This window comes from Mus caroli, chromosome 6 (assembly GCF_900094665.2).
Source record: "Mus caroli chromosome 6, CAROLI_EIJ_v1.1, whole genome shotgun sequence".
NCBI classification, from domain to species: Eukaryota; Metazoa; Chordata; class Mammalia; order Rodentia; family Muridae; genus Mus; species Mus caroli.
Window position 1 is genome coordinate 19,223,729 of NC_034575.1, and position 22,731 is coordinate 19,246,459.

At 36.6% G+C, this 22,731-nt stretch overlaps 1 protein-coding gene across 2 annotated transcripts in view; it reads right to left on the reverse strand.

Moving 5' to 3' along the window:
- Positions 1 to 2,039: 2,039 nt before the first annotated feature.
- The window catches only part of Slc13a1 (solute carrier family 13 member 1), a 75,831-nt gene continuing 55,139 nt past the window's right edge, over positions 2,040 to 22,731 (reverse strand). The window contains exons 8-15 of one of the 2 annotated variants that reach the window (XM_021165220.2): positions 21,965 to 22,084; positions 17,755 to 17,850; positions 17,234 to 17,335; positions 14,073 to 14,179; positions 11,223 to 11,332; positions 6,027 to 6,188; positions 4,570 to 4,707; positions 2,040 to 2,863 (exon numbers count right to left, since the gene is read on the reverse strand). In XM_021165220.2, coding sequence (XP_021020879.1) covers positions 2,726 to 2,863; positions 4,570 to 4,707; positions 6,027 to 6,188; positions 11,223 to 11,332; positions 14,073 to 14,179; positions 17,234 to 17,335; positions 17,755 to 17,850; positions 21,965 to 22,084 — 973 coding nt within the window. In that variant the 3' untranslated portion in view covers positions 2,040 to 2,725. The remainder of the gene's footprint in view (positions 2,864 to 4,569; positions 4,708 to 6,026; positions 6,189 to 11,222; positions 11,333 to 14,072; positions 14,180 to 17,233; positions 17,336 to 17,754; positions 17,851 to 21,964; positions 22,085 to 22,731) is intronic. The other variant, XM_029478626.1, reaches the window with a different exon arrangement.

The window sequence follows — 22,731 nt, forward strand, 5'->3', positions numbered from 1 at the left end:
AGGCCTCATGTTCAGGAGAAGTTGACTAACATTTTATAAACACCACAATTTTTTGTGTGTATTTTGTTTGGATGCAGTTTGGTAGTTTTTGTTTGTTTTTTTGTTTTGGTTTTTCTTATGGGGGGTTATTATATTTTCTCTTGTTAGTTTTAGGGGGGCTTTTAATTAAATTTTTGTTTATTTCTTGAGAAAACTTAAAGCTGTGTGGGCAGGCAGGAGAGAGGATCTAGAAAGATTTGGGGGAATGGAAAAACTTGATCAAAATATATTTACATTTAGAAATTGTTTTAAATAATAAAAATATAATCTAAAAGTTAGTAAAACAGATATATCATATTTTTAGAATGTTCTTGATGCTTAATTTCAAGAATAAGTGTATATATCATATCATTTAGAAAAATTTCCAAACTAAGTCTTTAACATAGAGGAATATGCTTATGAGAATTAAAAAGCAAAGGCATATTTTTGTCCGTCGTATCATTTTAGTGTGAAAGTTTTGGTCTTTTTTTTAAAAAAAATTGGATATTTACTTTATTTACATTTCAAATGTTTTCCCCTTTCCAGGTCTCCCCTTTGGAAACCCCCTATCCCATTCCCCCTCCCCCTGCCTCTATGAGGGTGCTCCCCACGCACCCACACACCCAGTCCTGTCTTCCCACTCTAGCATTCCCTTACACTGAGACATCAAACACATTCAGGCCCAAGGGCCTCTCATCCCACTGATGTCCAACAAGGCCATCCTCTGCCACGTATGTGGCCAGAATCCTGGGTCTCTCCATGAGTATTCTTTTGTTGGTGGCTCAGTCCCCAGGAGCTCCAGAGACTCGGGCCTGTTGACACTGTTGCTCCTTCCATGGGGCTGCAAACCCCCTCAGCTCCTTTAGTCCCTTCTCCAACTCATCCATTGGGGACTGCGAGGTTCCTCAGAAAATTAGACCAGCTATATCACTCCTGGGCATATGCCCAGCAGATCCTCCAAAATGTAATAAGAACACATGCTCTACTATGTTCATAGTAGCCTTATTTATAATAGCCAGAAGCTGGAAACAACTCCGATGTCCTTCAACAGAGGAATAGATACAGAAAATGTAGTACATTTACACAATAGAGTGCTAGTCAGGTATATAAAAACAATGAAATTCACAGGCAAATGGATGGAACTTGAAAATATCATCCTGAATGAGGTGACTCAGTAACAAAAGAACACACATAGTATGCATCACTGATAAGGGGATATTAGCCCAAAAGTTCAGAATACCCAAGATTCATTTCATAGTCTGAAAGTTTTATGTTCTAACATCTTAGTATTGTTTGTAAGATTATTTGTATTTTGCTAATTTCGTTTTTTGTTAGTCCAACTTTGGGATACCAAAGATCTTTCTCTTTTTCCCTGTATTATTGTCCGTCTGTCTGCCCAAAGATTGCCTTTCTTTTCCCTATGATCATAAAAATTTTTTCTCATTTGTCAAATAAGTTATTGTAATTTTTCATTCTATATTTTTCTTTTATCTCAGTTCAGTATTGATACAATGGAATTCTGTGGTTTTGTGTACAGTAATGTTTTTATAATTATGTCTTTTTCCTTATATAGGTTTCTAAACAATCACTTTTAAAAATAAAAACATAATTTAATTAGAAAAAAGTGACAGGAGTGGTTTGAAGAAGAGATTTTAAGTGTTTTATGATTTTACCCTGCCATGGCCCCTTGCTGGACATCTGCTAACCCAAGTGGAGAGTCAGTGTCTACAACAGAAGTGGTTCTCGATAGAAATTAGCTTCTGGATATTATCTTCAAAATTTGGAATCTTTATGTCAACTAAGATTTAGTAAAACCAGAGAGTTTATTGATTTTTTTCCTGTTAGAGTGAAGGAAAGGTTTACTCCCAAAGGACTGTGATTCAAGGCTGACAGATGCAAAAGGTTGTACATTACATAAATGTGTTAATAGCTTCAGTGCATAGCTTCTCTAACTGTACTGTAAACCTACCACAAATCAGAACTTATTTATTCATCACTATTCAAAATGCATTGCACAGGACTCATACAAGCATAAATATTAGCCTGTTTATTTGAACAAGTAGAAATTAATCATCATAGATTTTTTTTTTTTACTATCAAATGGATTCATGAATTTTGGAACTTGTAGCTATTGTAATTTAAACTTGTCCTGTCTGTACCTTAGTAATAATGCAGTTAGACTTTTCAATAAATAAATACACACTTCTTTTTACATTACACAGCATAGCCATAGCTTGATACTTTAGCAAATTCCCTTGACAAACACCATAGAAATGACTTATCCAAGTGTCTCATTTACTTTCACACTTTATTTTCTGCTTTTAGTTTCATAAGAAAATATTTTCAAATAATAAATTGATGTTTGCAATGTTACACTGAACTCCAAGTTTAAGATGCGGTGAATGGCCTAACTTCTTTGAAGGTCCTTAAGCATCATTTTTATGGAGAAAGAGCAAGCACATAGATGGCCTGCCAGTGCAGTCTCCACCTTAGTTTCTGGACGAAGGCGAGTAGATGCTCTTTGATTGTGTTTGAAAAGATCCGGACTCTGTATTAAGATGCTGACAGGGGGCATGTGTGAGGCATGTTCTGCGATTGCAGTAGCTGTATCGATGATTTGCATGTGCCAGTCCTACACAGCTACATTGTACAGTCAATTCTTAGCAAGTCCTAAAGTCACCATGAACTGGTAGCTCTTGTGTGTTTGTCATGGCATGGTCTGATTAACAAAGTCGGGAGCCCAGGAGGGATACTCGTGGAGGTTAAACATCGGCTCTATCCAGGTGAACATGCCCAGCATGACCACAGCAACACCTAAAATATTCACTCCAAGTCCAGCTTTAACCTAGAACAGGGAAAAAGCATAAATGTCAGTCTCCCAGGGAGAAATCCTACCAAGGGTTCAGAATACTACCACACAAAGCACAAACCTGATTCCCATGCACCCTCAACGACCTGTATGATGTGAGTATCATCCTGTGAGTATCAAACTAGGAATATTCTCTAATATCAATGACTGCACTGTCAAATGAAAATTTGTTTTTAACTATCATTTTGACAACATCAGAGGGGTTTCTCTTTGGAATATACATGAGTCAATCTGCCCTTGTATGCTAAGTTAGAAGTTTGATAATCTTATTTCTCAAAGGATAGGTTTTAGAATGCTATGTGATAACTGTGTTCTATGGGGTCACTTAGCACTATTGGTTTCCAATGCAAGTACTCTTTAATTGAAAGTGTATACTGTCACTTCTATTCCTTTCTTAGTGATCATAGCCTCAAAACTCTTACATAGTAATTCTAGTGTCCACTGAACAATCTCAACATTGTTTACTAACATATTAGAAATTGTCAGTTTCTGATCTTAATCTGCTTTTGTTATATCAGTTTTTAGACCCAGACTTCAACTTTCTCATTTTTTATTTTTTATCTTTGGCTAGTTTTTCTTTCTTTAATAAAATGGAGGGTGAGACAGAGACTATGGCCTGCCAAGCCTAAAATAGTAATTGTCTGCTCTCTCAGAATGTTTGGATATTCCTAAATTCTCTGCATTAAAACATGGCCTTCCAAAGCAAAGGGGATACATTTAGCATGATTACTATGGAGATTGCTTTCTCTGTCCATTCAAAGCACTCATTTGTTCCATAAGTATGTTTTTTATTTAAACACACACACACACACACACACACACACACACACAGAGAGAGAGACAGAGACAGAGAGAGACAGAGAGACACAGAGAGAGACAGAGAGAGATACATATTTGTCATATTTTATTTTAAATATATTCTATTTTCCAACAAGTTGTTATGTGCCTTTTACCCAGAAATATTTCCAAAAGTTTTATTTTTCTAGGATGCAGGGATGACAATCTGGGTGGGAGGAAGGACCAAGAACTCTCCTTACAATTTCGTTTATGTAACAAATATGGACTTGATTTTGATTATATCCTTCTTTGGGTTGGTTTGGAAATTGGTGGTGGAGATTGGATAAAAACTAGAATATTCTAAAATTATGTATCAACTACCACTATTTTTGTATTTAGAAATAAGGTGTGTGTTCTATCATATAAATTTGCCTTTATTTCTCACAGAGACCCTACAAAAGCAGGTGTTAAAATAAAAAAGAAAGACACTCTTGCCCCAGGCACCGGGGAGTGTGTTAATGTTGCAAATATTTTATAAACACTCGTGATAGAAAGCTATAGTGTTGTTTTAATTGTTGGATTCTATTGATTCTGTTTCTTCTACTTGCCTCACTGACATATGGTTAAAAAGTTGTGTTAAGAAACTCTGTGCTCTTTTCCTTTCGCAGACCAGGGCGTATGCATTCCGCATCTCTATTTGCGACTGCTAACGCTAAGGGCATTCCACTTCTGGCACGTCCACATTTTAAAAAATATTTCTATGGCCAGTCATGCACACACTTTCAGAAATAGGCTTCAAACTCTGCTTTTCTCAGTGGTTGGTGAGAGCTCAAGGCTAGCAGGCACTCAGCCCACCAGGTGGAGGGGTGTATTAGGTTACAGTGTCCTCTTAGCTGCTGACTTACCATGTCAATGACTTTCAGGTGGCCATAGGAAAAAACAATAGCATTGGGTGGATTTGCAACTGGCAAAAGAAATGCAAATGAGGTACAGAGAGTGGAAGGCAGTAAAATCTGAAGAGGGTTCACTTGAATGGCTTCAGCCTGGCATGGAAGAAAAAAAAAAGAGAGACTTGAATTTAAACGCTGAGAGCAGGCACCAAACATAAGAATGAACAAACTTATTGTAACCTTCTTTCTCAGAATCAGGTTGAACCTAATAGCAGAAAATTTTTCATTATTTATGATGCTTCAGAACATTTGAAAGAATATGTCTCCTTATTTATATCATTATTGTTCCATATTTAAACCTTCATACTGCAATTTATTTAGAAAGTAAAATGTCACTTAGTTTAGAAGCTATCAATTTATTTATTATGTAACTAGTGTTCTATACACATGATGTATTATATAATACAATATCCTTGAATATACTTAAGCATTTTAGAATACCATAAGAGGGCTTGCGTAGCTCAAAATAACAAATAATGTCACTAAGGCCACAGACAATAAAAGAAGTTGTTGGAGACGGCCCAGTGCCTGTGCCCCTAGACACTGTCCATGAACTGCTAACTCTATCACTTCTGTGACAAATATAAAATCCTTAGTGATAATTACTGAATGAGAGAGTTGTCATTATCTGGAACTTATCGCATAATTTTCTGACTGCTTCATTTCATTAAATAAAAATAGAAAGTAGAAAGCTGAGACAACATTTTGCCCTTGATTTCTTGCCAACGAGCAATTGATAAACAATCTGTATTTTATTTTCTAATTTGAAGCAGCAACTCAAGTATCAGAGCAAAATAACTCTGTGGAATGGCTAGAAAGCATTTTCAGAGAGACCATCCTCTCTTTAAAACAATTCTTAATTTAGAGTGTTTTCTTTTCACCAAAGTAACCCACCTGAATCAGAAAAACATTTCACTCAAGGCTAAATCTTGTAATTGCTATGGGACATGAAAGAGGGAGTCTTTCCTCCTCTCGTAGCAAATTTGTCTGACTTATTTCCTGGGCAGCAAAGGACTGTTTAAGATATTTAAGCCTCAAGGTTCAGACTATCGTCTCATCCATTCACATATATCCTATAGGAAGCTCTTCTCAGAAACGTAGGAACATTACTCTGGAAAGAGATATCTCAAAGTGCTAGAAAATATTGGATCATCTTATAGTGCAATAGATCCAGAATGATTCCATTTATCTTCAAACAAAAACAAAACAAAGACCCAGACAGAGAGAAGGTAAATTTTTTACTAAATACTATGCTACCTAAATGTGAAACAGTTTCCTTGAGCACAGATCACCTTATATAGGCAAAGACCACATACACAAAAGAAACTCCACAGTACGTGATGAGAACTTGCAGTCAAAATAACAACATTGAAACCTACTCTAGAGGGAAATAATGTAAATGTAATACTCACCAAAGGAGATAATATTGGGAACAGAATGGTAATGGTAGCTGGGTTGCTGGCTACCTCTGTCAAAGATGTGACAATCAAGGAAGATATCAGAATTATTAGCCAAACTGGTAATGAACCTAAAGGAGATAATTTATTTCCTATCCAGTTAGATAGTCCTGATACCTACAAAACAAATATACAGTACTTATTATTCAAATAATTCACTTTAATGGAACATTACTTAAGCACACACACACACAAACACAGACACACACAAAATGTATATACTGATTTCTGAAATATGATTTCCCATTTTCTTGTGTTTTGGTAAATATGGATAGTTTTTATAGGGACAAATTTTCAGAATTATTTCAGTGTTAGCATTATGCCTTAAGAAGTTTAAATTATCTCCCCATGCTTCTCTCTCTCTCTCTCTCTCTCTCTCTCTCTCTCTCTCTCTCTCTCTCTCTTCAGAGCTGAGGACTGAACCCAGGGTCTTGCACTTGATAGGCAAGTGCTCTACCATTAAGCTAAATACCCAACCCCTTTTCTCAATTATTTTGTAATTTTATGTGATTGGCAGATGTAAATGTCTTAAGTCATGATGCACTATAGGGCTTTAAGTCGTGGGAAGCCCCTGGGCTCCATCTATTACTCATAAGCTGTATCCCCTTGAGGCAAGAACTTTCCATTTATTAGTTATGTTATATATAGCTAATGTGTATAATATTAGCACATATATATATTATCACAATATATATAGTGCTAATATTAGGTAGTAATATAATGATTGTTCAAAATAATGTTGCAATTATGCTTTTTTAAAAATTTTCAATTTGGAGCATTATCTATTAAGTTTCCAAATATATTACATGAGGATTGTGTTTTCTTACACCATTCACCATTAAATCACTATTGAGCCTTTACTGCTGTATTTATATGAGTCTTGTTCACTGCTGAACCACCTAGCCATCTAAGAGTGTATTGACATTCTTTGTTTTCCTAAGAAACCATTATTCTGTTTGCTTAGTTTTGTAAGTGCCCTGCCACTAATTCATCCAGCTCTTCAAAATATCTGGAGACCTAGCCAACAAGCAAACAAACGCCTGAAGTAAGTGGGCTTGTTTTGCTGTTGTTCCCTCAAGATGTCTGTCCTGAAATAGACCCCCCTCCTGCTTCATCTGGACCAGATTTTCTTTGAGCCTCCTCAACTGTTGTCCTGGTCGCCTTCCTTGCCTCACTCACTCTGCCCTGGGGAAAGCCTTCCTTTCTGCCTTCCATTCACTGGGAGAAACGCACCCTTTCATGCGTACTGAGAGTGTTTGGTGAGAGGTACATTTGAGATGGTCTCTACAGACTGTAAATTCTTTCCTTTCTCTTCACACTATTTTTCTAGTTCTGATGTCTAGAATTCTAGTTTTGAAACCATCGAAACTGTTCATCATTAATCCTGTGTCTTCCAGTGGAGCTCTTTAGATTGATCACATACTGATTTTTAATCTATTACACATAGTCCAAAAATTACCTGCATTCTGCTTAATAGTTTTTTATTCTGTTTCCTGACTAAATAGAAGGGATACTCCATATTTGGTGAGATAATGTTTATAATAAACTGGGCTATGCATTGAAAGATCTTTGATTATAAGCAATAAATTCAGTTCCAAAGTGAATATAAACTCCACAGGCACGAGCACTAGATATCAGCTGTATTGTTTATTGTTTTGACTTATATATACATAAATCATCATTTTATTTATTTGTATTTTAGTATGTGTTTTGCGTGCTTGTATATGTTTGATTATATATATATATGTAGGTGTGTGTGTGTGTGTGTGTGTGTGGTGTTTGTAGAAGTCTGAGTTGATGTCAAGAGTCTTCCTAGATTGTTCTTCATGATATCTGTTGAGGCAAGTTCTCTCAGTTGAACCCAGAGCTCACTGACACGCCTAATCTACCTAGTTATCTTGCTCTGGAATTATAGAGCACAGTATGGAATAACCATACCACCTGACATTTACATGGGTCATGGGGATTTGACCTGTGCTCCTCAATCTTGTAGAGGAAGCATTTTATCCAGTGAGCCACTAATGGATATTAGCTTTATAGATTCATACACATGGATATGGAAATTGCATATAGCTGTTAAGAGAACAGAAACTAAAGTAAAAAAACAAACAAACAAACACAGATTCCTGGAATATGGATTTTTCCTAAGTCTGGTTGAGAAGTAAGAGGAACGCACCATTTGTGATTCCCTTCTGGAGACCATTGTAATTCTATCTGCACTTCAAGTTCCTGAGATACACAGTGTAGAATCTTCATGAGTTCCTTCAGTATGAATCTCTTAATAGCTCTCTTAGTTGAAAATCTCACAGGCTTCATTTCTGAGAATGCCTGTGTTATTTTTAGAATTACCCTCCCTTTCAGCACGTTTTTCCTTTCCTAAAGAGACTTTTGAGGAATTTTCTAACAAATACTCTAGCTTTCTTATCTTTTATAATTTTACTTTATTCTTATTTAAAATGTAATACATTGTTTATCCCTCTGTGTTCTCTTCAGCCCTTTCCATATTCCTCTATTCCTGCTCAGATTCATGCCCTCCTTGTATCTATTATCATTATGCACACATACACAGCCTCACATACATGAATGCATAGATAAATGCAGGCTCCCAAGGGAGCTGCTGCTGCTTGTATGTGTGTGTTTTAGAGCTGAGCACTTGGTACGAGACTATCATTTCTTTCTCGTGTTTACTTCCTTTTACCTTTTTGTTGCATTTCTGATACAAGTTTACTTTTCCTTTTAGGATTGTTGGTGAGTTTTAAGTATAAATATGACATCATCATTTTAATTTTTGAGACTTACTTTTTCATACTTTTTAAAATGATTCCATGTCTTTGATATTTCTAACACCTCTGAGGCACCAATGATGAGATTTAAAGTGTCCTTTGCTTTATGCATTTCCTTTCATATCATCCTTGATCCATTTTTTTTTGTTTCTATATTTGATTGTTCTGTCTTTGGTTATTGTATCTGAGGTTCCCCCAGTCATCTAGTAACTCTTGACTACATTTTTTTTTTAATCTAAAAAGACCATGACATGGTGATTTTAAGCTCTGGGTAACAGAAAGCTGGCTGAGGGAGGATTGTGTTTTTAACTTTGCTACAGAGTAAAGCTTAAGTTTCTAAAGTCTGTGTGGCCATTTCATGAATGGGAATGGTATTTGAGGAAATCACATAACTTCACATACTTTTAAAACCATTTTTAATATTCAGTCCCAGCTTCTCCCATGCTTACAAGTTAATCTATTGCCTCCAGTTATTTTGTCTGTGCTATACAATTTTTGTCTTTAAAGACTGATAGGTTTTATTATTATTATTATTATTATTATTATTATTATTATTCTGCTCTTGGGAGAATAGGAATATTTGAAAAATAGTATTTAGTTTTTCAGAGTTATCTTAGAAAATCATTTGAGGAATGTGAAAAATACAAAAAGAAATTATTCATTGGTAAGGACTGGACAGTGTCTATTACTTTGTGAGACATCAATCATGTTAAATCCTGTGAGGGACATTTAAGAGAGAGGTCGTAGCATGATGTGAATAACACATCATTGCTATCTCATGGTTTTTCCAAGGAGAAGTATTCCGTGGCTTAAGACATTTGACAGACAAATTACAACTTCAAACAAACATTTTTCAAATTGTCTCCTAGGACTTGGTAAAACCAATTTCTAAGGTTGTATTTGTGTACAGACTCTCTTTTTTTCCCCTTTTAAAATTTTTTTCTCCAGATAGCTGTTGACTTTAGTTTGGTTACTCAGGAGCGGTTCCTTTCTAGAAATTCTTTCAGAATGCAGATTCCAATGGCTAGCATTTTTATAATTAGTCTTCCCCTCATGATTTCTCTAACTCTTCCACTGACAGAGCCATGTGTATCAGGCTAAACCACGCCTTTTCATTTCCTCAGATTTTGCTGCTCTGAGGTCTGGTCGATGGTTTCAAAGCCACTTTGTCTAGAGTCCAGTCTAGATGTACTTTGAGGAGAGACAAGCAAATTCTTAAGAATGCCAGAATTTCTCATTCTGCTATCCTCTCAGTGCAAGTCAGTAGACAAAGAGATGGCAGTTATTTATTCTCAGAGTTCAGACCTCATTACTGCTGAAATAGTAGAAAAGAAAACTGTTATTTCTATCTGGACAGATTATGAGACAGGGCAAACCTAAGCCTATAACAATTTTGCAAAAGGCTCTCTGAATTGAGCCAATTCCTAAGACTTACAACTATTACTAAATTCTATTGCTAAAAGCTGAGAATATGAATACTTTACAGAAGCTGGTACTAAAATTAGAAGCAAATATTATTCTCCCAACAAAGTATCAAGAAGAAATAGTATTTTTATATGAATATTGTTAAAAAATCAATAAGTAAAAATAACTTCGAAGAACCAGGGCACTTCTATTCCCTTCTTGCAATTCTCCTGTTTGTGACGGTGTGTGGAAATGGATGCAAATCACCTCTGAAGATTTAATAAACAGCTATAAAATCCATATGAGAGAATGGTTTTTAGTCAGATAGAAGGAAAACATATTATTTTCTTTTTACTGATACAATTTTGAGAGTTTTGTTAATACTATAACTACACCAATCTCAAGCCTCCCTCCCCAAACTTGTCCCATGTCTCCCCTCCTAAATACCTGGTCTCTTGTTTAATATCATATTGTTGTTTATATGTGTTATATTCTATGTATATACACGCAATCTACTGATTCCATTAGATGTTGTTTGTATGTACATGTGTCCATGAATTTTTAGAGAAGATAATTTTCTTCTAGGAAACCTACAATGCCCAGGGCAATTAGAAGGGATAGAAGCATGCTTTGCTTCAGCTGGTGGGTAGATCAATGAAAGGGACAACTGTCTAACTCAAGAAGTTTTGTTTCTTCCTGACAGTGGACATAATATATTACAAATAAGGTAATCTTCTTTGCATTATTTCTTTTGACATTCCTGAACACACGTCATTACATTTATAGCCTATGAAAGTTCTTGAACTATGAACTCACGCCATCTGTGTGGAATACTATATGGCTACTGAATTATGCATTATTAAATGAGAGGATAAAGAGGAATATGACCAAAGCTTGGATGTGCCTGTGTTCTTCTTTTCAACAATCTAGTTAATTGTTAAATATCTTACACACTGAGCATTACCTGACAGCCATCTGCCAGGGCAAAGCCTCCACCAACAAGAATGGCTATGTCCCAGGGCATGAATGACTGGAATTCTTTCCAAGTAATCAGAGGAGTGTAATCAAAAGCAACTGCAAAATAAAAATCCTACAGTTAAATTGTGTTTAAAATAAGGCAATAGGAAATTTTTTATCAGTGTCCTGAATAGTTATTTTACAAGAAGCTTACAATATTCTGATACTGTTTTCAAGGCAGAGATTTGACATGGACTAAGTTTCCACTGACCTTAATCAGAATATTATATTATAATGATTAAAAATAATATGACTTTGGGACTGGAAAGATGGATCAACAGTTAAACACACTGGCTGCTTCTCTAGAGAAACTAGGCTCAATTTTCAGCACTTAGGTGGTGGCTCACAACTGTTATAAATCCAGTTCTAAGAGATCTGATAACCTCTTCTGGCCTCTACAGGCACAAGGGATCCAAATATTATATCTATATCTATATCTATATCTATATCTATATCTATATCTATATCTATATCTATATCTATATCTATATCTATCTATCTATCTATTGATAGATAGATATATATATATGGAAACACTCATATACATACAATTAAAACACTATAATAAATATTTTTAAAGTAACATAGACAAATTGTTCAGATAAAATTGGAATATGTTTACATAAGTTGTTATTATATTGTCATTAGTAATGCCATCTTTCTACTTGTACTATTGGTCAGTGTACTGGACTCAGTCAATTTGATACAATTTAGAATCACATGAGAAGGGAGACTCGATGAAGGGTTTTCTTGACTGGCTTAGCCTTAGGTCTGTCTGTGGGGGACTGTCCTGACTGTTATTTGATGTGGGAAGACCCAGGAAACTATGGGTCATACTATTTCATGTGATGAGCCCTGGATTTTATAAGAGTAGAGAAAGCTTCAAAATCATGAATACATTTGCTTATTATTGCTCTTGACAATGGATGTGATGTGACTAAAGTTCCATCCTTGGTATCACCCAATGGTGAACTGTACTCCAGAATTTTAAGCCCAATAGTACTTCCATCCTTTATGGTGTTCTGTTGTCAGGCTATGTATGCCAGCAACCAACATGAAACTAACACATGCACTTTTCTTTCTTATATCAAGTGTTGATAATACCCTACTTCCCCAATAGTATCAGTGTAGAATTTTAATCATTCACTAAAGCTGATGTTTTTTTTTAATCATAAAGAGAATCAAGAATCTGGTTTAAAGATTATTCAAAATTCAAAATTGAATGTTGAAATATCGTTTTCAAGAATGTTTATGCTCATGCAGCAATCAGCTTAAAGACTTTTCCTCATATATATCCATCAACTTGATGAATAAGTTAACTTAGGAGCACATTATCTTCTTTAAACATTTGTATGTAATATGTGTTCTCTCATCACAGTGATGTCATAAGAATACTATTAAGCCTCCCTTATGTTTCTCTTTACTATATCTAAAGCAAACTTTTAACTGATGACTGAAAATATGCTCTCAAGTGTGTTGAGTAGACTAAGATCATGTGTATTAAGAGGTAAGAACCAAGGATGCTAAAGCAAACTGCTTCTTCATCAATACTTGCCATCACTGGGCATTAAGTAGAGTGGCTATAGAGTCTAGTTCAGTGGTTCTCAACCTTCCTAATACTACAACCCTTTAATACAGTTGCATGTTGTGGTGACATCCAACCATAAAATTATTTTTGTTGTGATTTCATAACTGTAATTCATTTTGCTACTGTTATGGATAGTAATGGACATATCTGATATGCAGGATATCTGATATGTGTCTCCTGTGAAAGGGCCATTCAACCCCCAAAGTGGTCACATCCCACAAGTTGAAATCCACTGTTCTAGTGGGCTCAAAGGAACCATTGCTATAGATTGCTATATCTCTATAATACACATTGATATAGTCTAATCTTACAAGGAGTGGAACTATTTTATTTCTGCAGTATGCTACTCATTTAAATCAAGTCTGCAAATCTGAAATATTCACCATTTAAAGATGACTTAAGAGATCAGCTGTACCAACCCAACTACAGAACTCCCAGTCTCACTTCAGAAAAAAAAAAAAAAAAGACAAACAAAAAACCCCCAATCAACTGTGTTTCTAAACTAATAATAGTTAGTTTATATAATAATAATATATTAGTTAGTTTATATAATAATAATAGTTAGTTAATAATAGTTAGTAACCCATCTGACCTGTGTAATTTAGGAATATAACTACTGAAAATCAAAGTTAATACAAAGCATAGAGACGAATGGGCCCTGTATAAGGAGTTCATGTCAGAGAATGCACGCTTCTGCAGATGTGTGCACATCTCTGTCCATGGGTTGTAAGTAGACTACATAAGTGCACCTACTGAATAACCTTTTCAGTTGTGACCACAGGTTAATTCCACATGGGGGTTGTTTTCTTTTCTCCAAGGAGCTCTGTGAAACTGGAAGCAACCTCTCTCATAAAATTCACTCTTTTCTAGATTCTCAGAACTTATGACTGAGGTATCATCATAAAGAAGTAATTGATAAACTCTTGTTTACTTGTTAGTTAATATTCTGATCTTGGCCGGGAGGTGGTATCTGTCATAAAAGACCTGGAACCTGGGTATTAAAGGAAATATACTTCTCCTTCCTGTAAACTCTAGTGAGTCTTCCTGTAGGTGGAGGCAAACTCTGGCTGAGTGAGGAACTCGGGTGTAAGTGGGATACGCTATGATAAGGGTTTTGGCCATTTTTAATACTATGTGCCAACTGAAGCTGGTAGAATTTTGATTTCTTAAAGGTCTTCTATAAATTCAGTGTTCAAAATGATACTCAACTAATTTCTCCTGCAGATGTCATTTTTGTCACTTTCTTAGCTGGAATTAGAAAGAAAAGGATGCCTGCTACTAAAGCAACCGTTGAATCTGTAACATAACCCGGATACCTGAAAAACATAAACAAATGTGTACATTAAAGATGGCACTAAGAACTATGTGAGCTAAGGTATCAATTAGTTATGTTAATAATAAGTAGAAGTGATAATACAGGTCATTTACTCTGGGCAATCATTTTAAAACACACACCTTTCCAGTAAAGTGAAATAACTTGCAAAGACCAAGAACGCATTTCAGAATGCATTCTTAATAATTTAATACATTTCTCAGATTATCAGTACCACCTATATAGAGGCTACTTTATCAGACCAAGAGAGCAAATTTTTTTTCAGGTTGACTTTCAGATTTGTTAACCAATTTCCTCTTTGAAATCTTGCTTTTTATTATAGTGTCAGATACTTGAGCTTGAAACAGTTGCTGGAGTTTGGCAAAGCCCCATGTAATTGATTTATAATGTTCTTCTATTGAATCTAGCGTGACCTGCTGTTGCTAGTGTCCCCTCAAACTTCTCTATAAACTGTGAAAGAAACTTGATCTGGTTTTTAGGATGAAACACCTGCTCCTGTCGAGGGTACTAGATATACACACAAAGGAAAGCAACACATTATATGCTTTTCCCTCTAGAAACTTGAGGAGATTAATTATCAGAATGGCTTATGAGATGCTCACAAATGATCTCTGTACAAATTAAGAGTAATTCAGGAACAGATGGGGCTGAGAACCGCTAGACCATTCTAGCAAAAGGACAGGTTCCCGGAAGCCTCAGCAGTTAAGAGGCACCTGGAGATTATACAAATGAAACAGACACAAGTAATTAGAATACAGCTTTAGAAGTCAGCAGTATCAACTACGTGCATCTTTGTAGCCTGAAGAAACATGTACATCATAAGGCTTGTTTTTCCTATCATATCTTATTTGCAACGAAACTACCTACATTCTTATAGTTTATGTGTACAAAATCTAAATAATCAAGGAAGTATATTATGTTTCTCAGTATGATATATGTTTTTTAAGTTTATTTTAAATATGGCTTACTTTCTTTTCTTGATGACTAAAACCCTACAATGGCATAATTATTTCTAAAAACCTCACCACTTCCTGTAACTATATTGTTTCGTTATTGTTCTATTTTAGTTACATTTTTTTGGCTGAGTTTTTGCCAAGCTGGGCCAGGTGTCATGTAACTGGATTTTGTTTTATATGAAAAGACATATTGAAATCAGTCCAGGTTCAAACAGATGGAATGAAAACATTAGGTGGTAGCAATAAATCTTAATATATCATATCAGCTTTAGAAATTGTAACTGCCTAAAACTCTCACACATATTTTACAGGCTAGATAAAGGTATAAATGTTAAACAAACATTTTTCATAACACATTTTAAATTATAATTGTCTCATTATTTGGAGATTTGATTCATTATGAATTGGGTTATCTCACCACTATAAATTATCGAGATTATACAAATTTTATTTGCTTGTGATTGTTTCATTTATATCTTCAAATCTGTTCTCTTTCAAGCCCCTTCTTCCCCTTTCCTACCGCTGTCTCTCACAAAGCTAGCTGATATTAGAGGCACCTGCTCATAGCAAACCCTGCTTTCCCAATACAAACAAAACATATCCTGGACTATATTATCCTCCACAAGGAAGAAACATTCGATGCTGATGTACTGATGATCCTATTGGGACTGCCTCTTAGTTTTTATCACCTATTGTCAGATTCCATTCAGTTCTCAACACATTACTACTGGGGCAGTATTTATAATAGTAGAGGTTAGATTTTAAAGAGAAGCGAAGTTACTTTTTGTTTCTACTTTGCTCTAAATCCTATTAGAAAAAAAAATAAAGTGCTAACACTGTTTTAAACAATAGCCTCTTTTACATAAATAGATGGTGCTTTTGTTTTGGAAGTCTCAAAATGAGAAGTTCTTTGCCTAAAGGAATCCAGAGACTCAAGCTGGTCTTTAAAGCATCCACCTCATGCATTGTTTGAGGCAAGGAAGGCTAAGACATTTGAATTCATCCCTCGAACCTTAGATATTGGCAAGGCTCTGTGAAAACAGAGAGGTCAGGCTAGGGGAAGGTTTTTGTCTCTCTCTCCCATGAGGCCAGAATACATCTGACTCACACAGCTTTGATTTTTGCTCCCAAACTGTGTGGATTCTTGCTGGGGTAAGATAGTAAGGCCAAGATGAAAATCTTCTGGGTTTGGGGGGTGGGGGTGGGGATGGTGATAGGGGATTTTTGGAGGGGAAACTAGGAAAGGGGATAACATTTGAAATGTAAATAAAGAAAATATCTAATAAAAAAAGAACCAGAGCATATCCATCAAAAATAGACTGAGAACACAAATCTCAAAACCAAATTTTATTAACACACAGGATGTACTACAAATTTCACGTGACTCAGTAGCGCCTGCTGGAGCCTACTGTACTAAGCAATACCCTTCCTTACCTCTGCCTTCCAGCCTTCACTTCAAACTCATCTTACCACTTAGTCAGCTCAGCTCTATCTATGAAATGGTGGTAGCGTTAATTCTGTAGGAAACTACTGAAAAATGCATGTGATGGAAAGAAAAAATAAATAAATAAAACTTGAGCCCAATAAACAATCTTCGGGAGACATCACAGAGTGTGATTCAATGCATGTCAGATCAAGAAGACAGCGCATACTATTTATTTCACACACTAAAGATTTATTTACCACTTTTCCTAGGAAAAAGGACCCAGTATTCTATATTCTAGTGTAATTTCCATCTTCCAGGTAATGGAAGCGAGGCTTGCCCAGAACAAACAAAAGGTTCAGGAGCACAGCCTATGTGACTCTCACACTATGGTCCCAGACAGCTCAGTTAGTGCAGCTGAAAGTCTAACTTTGTCTGAAGGGAAAAGCCCCCACGTACAGCGGATCCTGATCTTTATGCAGGGCGTGATGGCTATCCTTTTTCCCTTCTTACCGTCTTCTCCTTAGAAACCTCCATAAAAATTTTTTTTTAAAGAAATGAATCAATCATCTCGTGCAGTTTCTAAAGGCTGCTGGAAGTATTTAGAGGGACACAAGGCAGAACAGAAAGGGCTTGCAGACTCCATGCGAATACTCACTCTGAAAACAGGACCGACCAACCAGTGACAAAGCCGGGGTCCCGACTGAACCAGAGCAAGGCCATTACAATGAAGATCACCAAGGTCACGATTTCTTGATACCTGTAAAAGAAACCGCTGCTTACTTTTCAAAAATTTGAGAAAATTGAGCTATTGACAAGCTAGTCTGAACAGTGCGCGGCCACTGTGGGACCTCGGAGTGCTCTTATTAGGAGAACACCAGTGCTCTTACAGAGGTCGCTTTCTCCTTCTCAGCATTTCCACCTAGCACATTTTAGTAGGGCAATGGTGTGTTCTTCAGTATGGTAACAAGTAGTCACTGAGCTGTGTGGGTTTGTGGTCTTAGCAACTTTCTTTGCTGGCAAGCACTTGATAATTGGCTTTAAAATAACTGGTGTGTGTGTGTGTGTCTGTGTGTGTGTGTGTGTGTGTGTGTGTGTGTGTGTGTGTGTGTGTGTGTGTGTGTGTGTGTGTGTGTGTGTGTGTGTCTGTGTGTCTGTGTGTACTCATGCGTATTTTACCTCATTGGCCCAAGTTTTTCATATTCTTGTTTGATCACCTCGGCACAAGCTTTTTCTTTGAGTGTTTTGGTTTTGCCACACTTGAACATCTTAAAGCTGAAAGAGACAATAAAGCTTTAGAGTTAAGGAAGCTAGTTCACCACCACCTCCCTCCCTTATAGAAGATTTGTCTGTGAATGCTTTATTAAATGTTCCTCTACTGACCCCTGGAATCCATGCCCTGTGCTTGTCTGTGCTTCTTTCTCCTTCGTTGACTATTTCCTCTCTGGCTTTGTCTGGCTTGCTCCTTTCTAGATCTCCAAGTTTTGCTTTACCATCCACGTTGTCTTCTCCCTATCTTTTCCTTTTAAAGATCATTCGCACCCCTCATACATTTCCATCTCCCACTCATCCTGATCACTCTCTATGCAATGATAACTTTAAATATGTATGATATAAATATGTATGATATCTATATTGCATTAAAATATATTTCTTGTTCATCTTGGTCTCTTACTTCTGTGCATAAGGAAGTTTCATCCCATTAGGCAGAAATGGAGAGCAGGGACAGGACAGTAAACAGATAATCTCTTGGGCTCAGTGTCTTAACATAAGCACTATACTCACTCACTCCATAATACCTCTGGCAAATTTGAGACACTTAGTTCGTGTCAGATCTGTCAACTCTCAAAAAGATGTTAAAGAGGTGACACCAGGCCATGAAATTATTGAAGTTAGACTCCAAACTAAGCTACTCGAAGGAATAAAAACAACTGCTGGAGTCCATTGTTTTCCTGAGAGATTCACCTACCCTAAAAGCAGAGTCCTTAGAGCGTACTCAATAATAAATCTCCTTCTCTTCTCCTCTTCTACCTTTAGCTGCTTGGTTCTATAGCCCCTTTTCACTGTTATTGTTTTATTTTCCTGGCCTAAGGTCTTCCAAATTGTGAACAATTTTTGTGGGACATTACTGTAGATGCAGTATTTTTTTAAATCCCTCTGGAGGAAGAATCAAGTGGGGAAATTGATGCTTAAGGTTTGCCTCTTGGAATGATTGTAAGTAGGTTAGCTGGGTCATCCTGAGTGAGCAGTCATGGTGGGAACAGTCTCCTGTAAGCTTATAGTTTTAGAGGGAGAGAGAGAGAGAGAGAGAGAGAGAGAGAGAGAGAGAGAGAGAGAGAGAAAGGATGGGGAAAGGAGTTAGCAATAACCAACAGATACAGTTTGTGCTCGGTCATCGTATCTTCATGTAATTTTGCTGCAAAACATTGTTCCATACTTCCTTTTAAAGGAGCTAAATTTCCTTGATTCTTTTTGTTGTTTGGTTGGTTTGAGACAGGGTCTCTTTATATAGTCCAGGTTCTCCTGGAACTCGCTATATAGACCAAGCTGACTTTGAACTCACCGAGATCTGCTTGTCTGTGCTTCCCAAGGGCTAAGGGAGTAGTAAGGTATGTGGCACCATGCCTAGGTAAACAGAGTTTCGGTAATTCTTAAGCCTTTCATCTTAGACATTCCCGATCATGATCATCCTCATGCAAACATGATCACCTGTGTAACTAGTTAGATATTGTTTCACTTATGACTAGGACTAATAAAATTTTTGTTTTTGTTAAGTTTCTGAATATTGGCAATCTCAAATTTTTATCTCTAATCCCAATATAAATACTTATACTCCAAGAAACAAGTCTGAGGACTACCGTGAGAAAACTATCTGGGAAAAGAGAAAACAATCGACAAAGACAAAACTTTTCCTTTTCTACCCTCTAAGCAGCTGCAAGTGCGCTTTCTCTCTCTGGCTGCAGACAGTAACCAGATCAAGCTGAATTTGCTTCCCTGCAAATGAAGGACAATCTTCAACAAAGGAGCCGGTGGAGCATATAAGGCTGTGTGTCAACCTCCTTTCCATTGTAATAAATGCAGAGGTCTGATGGATGAGCTCCTGGTATGTTGGGGCTGTGTATAATGAGCGAGTTGGCTGTGCTAACAGCCAGAACACTAATCAGAATGTATGGTAGCCTGCCAGGGGAGTGGCAGCTAGTTTCTGTTTGTCAGTCTAAAGCCTTTAGAGGGACACACCTTGGCAAACTGAAAAGAACTCTGAAAAATTGGTTGGATCATGAAACTGGCATGTCTAACCAGGAATGGACAACAAGAGGACTGTTGAAAGACAACACTGACCGTATTGTAATATGCCTGCCCCATATTAAAATAATAATGGGGGTTGCATATGTATTTGTTTAAAGTCATTAAAAGCAGCAACAAAGAATGAAGACAGCAGGGGTTTAGTCACTAGACAGTGTGGCTGTGTCCACTGGTTCAGGATTCTTCTCCTTTGTGCTCCCAGCCTTGCTACCTGTACAACTGAACCAGTCCCGGAAAGGTTGGATTCCCTGGGAGGGGCACTTTGTATGCAGCTGGCCTGTCACACTGAAGGCCACCTGCTGAAGTCAGTGACATTCCACACATTTGCTTCAGCAGGAAGTCTGCCACATGCTGCTCCCACAATCTGGATAGAATGTTTTTTGAAACCATCAGTACTATCTTCCAACTACTAGCACAATTGGGCAGTTAGAGAGGAAAAAGATAAGATGAAAAAATAGAGAGGGGGGAAATGTCGGTCATTACCTTGCTAGACCTGGAAACTATGGTCACAGATAAAACACCACCCCCTACTGTACTGTGTCATTTTTTCAAAAAAAGTCCAAGTAGCTGAGAGTTCACCTTAGCTGTCTTAGAGAACAGTGTGCTGCTTGATTCATAGGTTCTTGGAATTATTAAAATTAAACTATAGAAGTGAATTTTAAATATTTTATTAGTCAGAAAATAATTTTCATTTGTGATATATATATATATATATATATATATATATATATATATATATATATATACATACATATATATCCTAATTATATGTGATGTAAAATTCCTAATGGAGAATTAAATAAGTTGAAAGTACAGGCTGAATTTTAGATTTTCTTGATTAGCCCTTGGTGGGCTCTATGGTGGCTGTATTCTCAGTTATACAACCATTGAATGCTTATCAAACTACCAACTTCAATCTTAGAAAAGCAGATTATTCACTTAGTATACAGAATTTGACATTTTAGTGACATAAGTGGTTCTTTACTTTCCAGTATATCCTTACTTTGGCTGCTGCAGTTCAGTTTGGACTCTTGGATGTTGACATCATAATGCTAGAAGTGGTCTTACCAAACTGATGAATAAATCCTCTTGTTTACAGTAGAAGATACTAAGACTAATCATGGGCAGTACTTGAAGAGATTACTCATCTGTCCTGGGGCTACTTCTCCTGGTGCTTTGAATAATAATGGCTCCCATAGATTCATATCTTTGAATACTTAGTTGCCAGTGAGTGGAACTCTTTGAAAGGATTAGAAGGATTAGTAGTTTAGTCTTTTTAGAGAAAATGTGTCATTAGGGGTGGACTTCAAGATATCAAAAGCCCATGCCAGACCCAATCTCTCTGTGTGTCTCTGTCTGTCTGTCTCTGTCTCTCTCTCCAGATCAGAATGTACCACTCAGTTACTTCTCCTTCACCATGTGCGCTATCATGCTTTCTACCATGTTGATAAAGGACTAAACTTTGAAACTGTAAGCAAGCCCTCAATAAAATGCTTGTTTCAATAATAGTTGGCTTTGGTCATGCTGTCTCTTCACAGCAATAGAACAACAGTAAAGCTATCTCTCTTCTCCCAAATATTAGTTCAATGTCTTTTAACAGAGAAACTTTTCAGATCTCTATTTTACTTTATATTTTGAAGATGTTATTAAGTTTGAAGTTCACATGAAACAGGGAAACCCTGCATGTTAACAATTGAAAGTAACTTGATAATCCAAGAACATTCATCCTAAGAGGCACAGCAACATGGATTCTCACAACTCTACTCTGATAGTTGGGTTGGGACCATGACATCACCAGTTCCTTATGCCTTTCTGAGCAGTTACTATATCACTGGTTTAAGACTTACAGGGCACCTATTTGAACCTGTATTTTATAGACTCCACCAATGCCAATGTTATTTAAATTATTCCAGTCTATCCTAAAAATGTGTTCAGGCATGCTAATTTTTTGAATGCAAAAAATGTGGAAACACAGTGCGCGGCATAGCATAGAGGAGAATATAGATATTCTCTATATCTAGATATAGAGGTAAAAGCACGGTACATATGGATACCATTATCACATTAAAATAAAATGTCTACTTACTCGAATCCTAAGTAGAGCCACTGTAGCCAAATCCAAGACAAAAGTAGAAGAATAAGAGCAACCGGGAAGGAAAACAAAAACCAGGATCCAAAGTTGAGGCAGCGACAATTAGGGTAGCGTCTATATGAAAATAGAAAGCAGTGTTAAAGAAGAGAGATACATGGAGTCTTTGCTGGTGGGCATGAGGCAAAGAGGAGCAGTCCACACTTTCATTGTGGTTTTAGCAGAGATGATTTTCTTGGAGTACAAATATACATACCAACACACATTCCTTTTGAAGTCTTCTACCCCCATTCTGTAACCACATAACTACACTATACCCCACAAAAAGAAGAGGGCTGTTTTAATTGTTGTCCTTTAAAATCAAGCTCTAATGAAATACTTGTGAAAAATGCCTATCACTGTAGCTCATATTTGTTAAATACAAAATATATGTGCATGAAGATGTGTGTTTTGTTGTTACTGTTCAAATCATCAGACTATGAATGAGCAAAGACCAATTGGCTAGGGTGGGAACAGATGGCACAGGGAAGAACTCACTTTTGGTCACCATTCCTCACTGGTATCTGGCAACCTGATATTTATGAAGAACTTCGACTTGGCTCCGACCTTCTCCTCTGGCTAGTTTTAGGTTTCTTTCACCCAAAGCATTGTACCATTCTGGGTATATCAGAGGCCATTGTACCTAATGTAGGACTCAGTCTAATGCAACAACTCTGGACCAGAAGAAATAGTAAAATATTCTCTGTAAGACTTCTGATGATTTT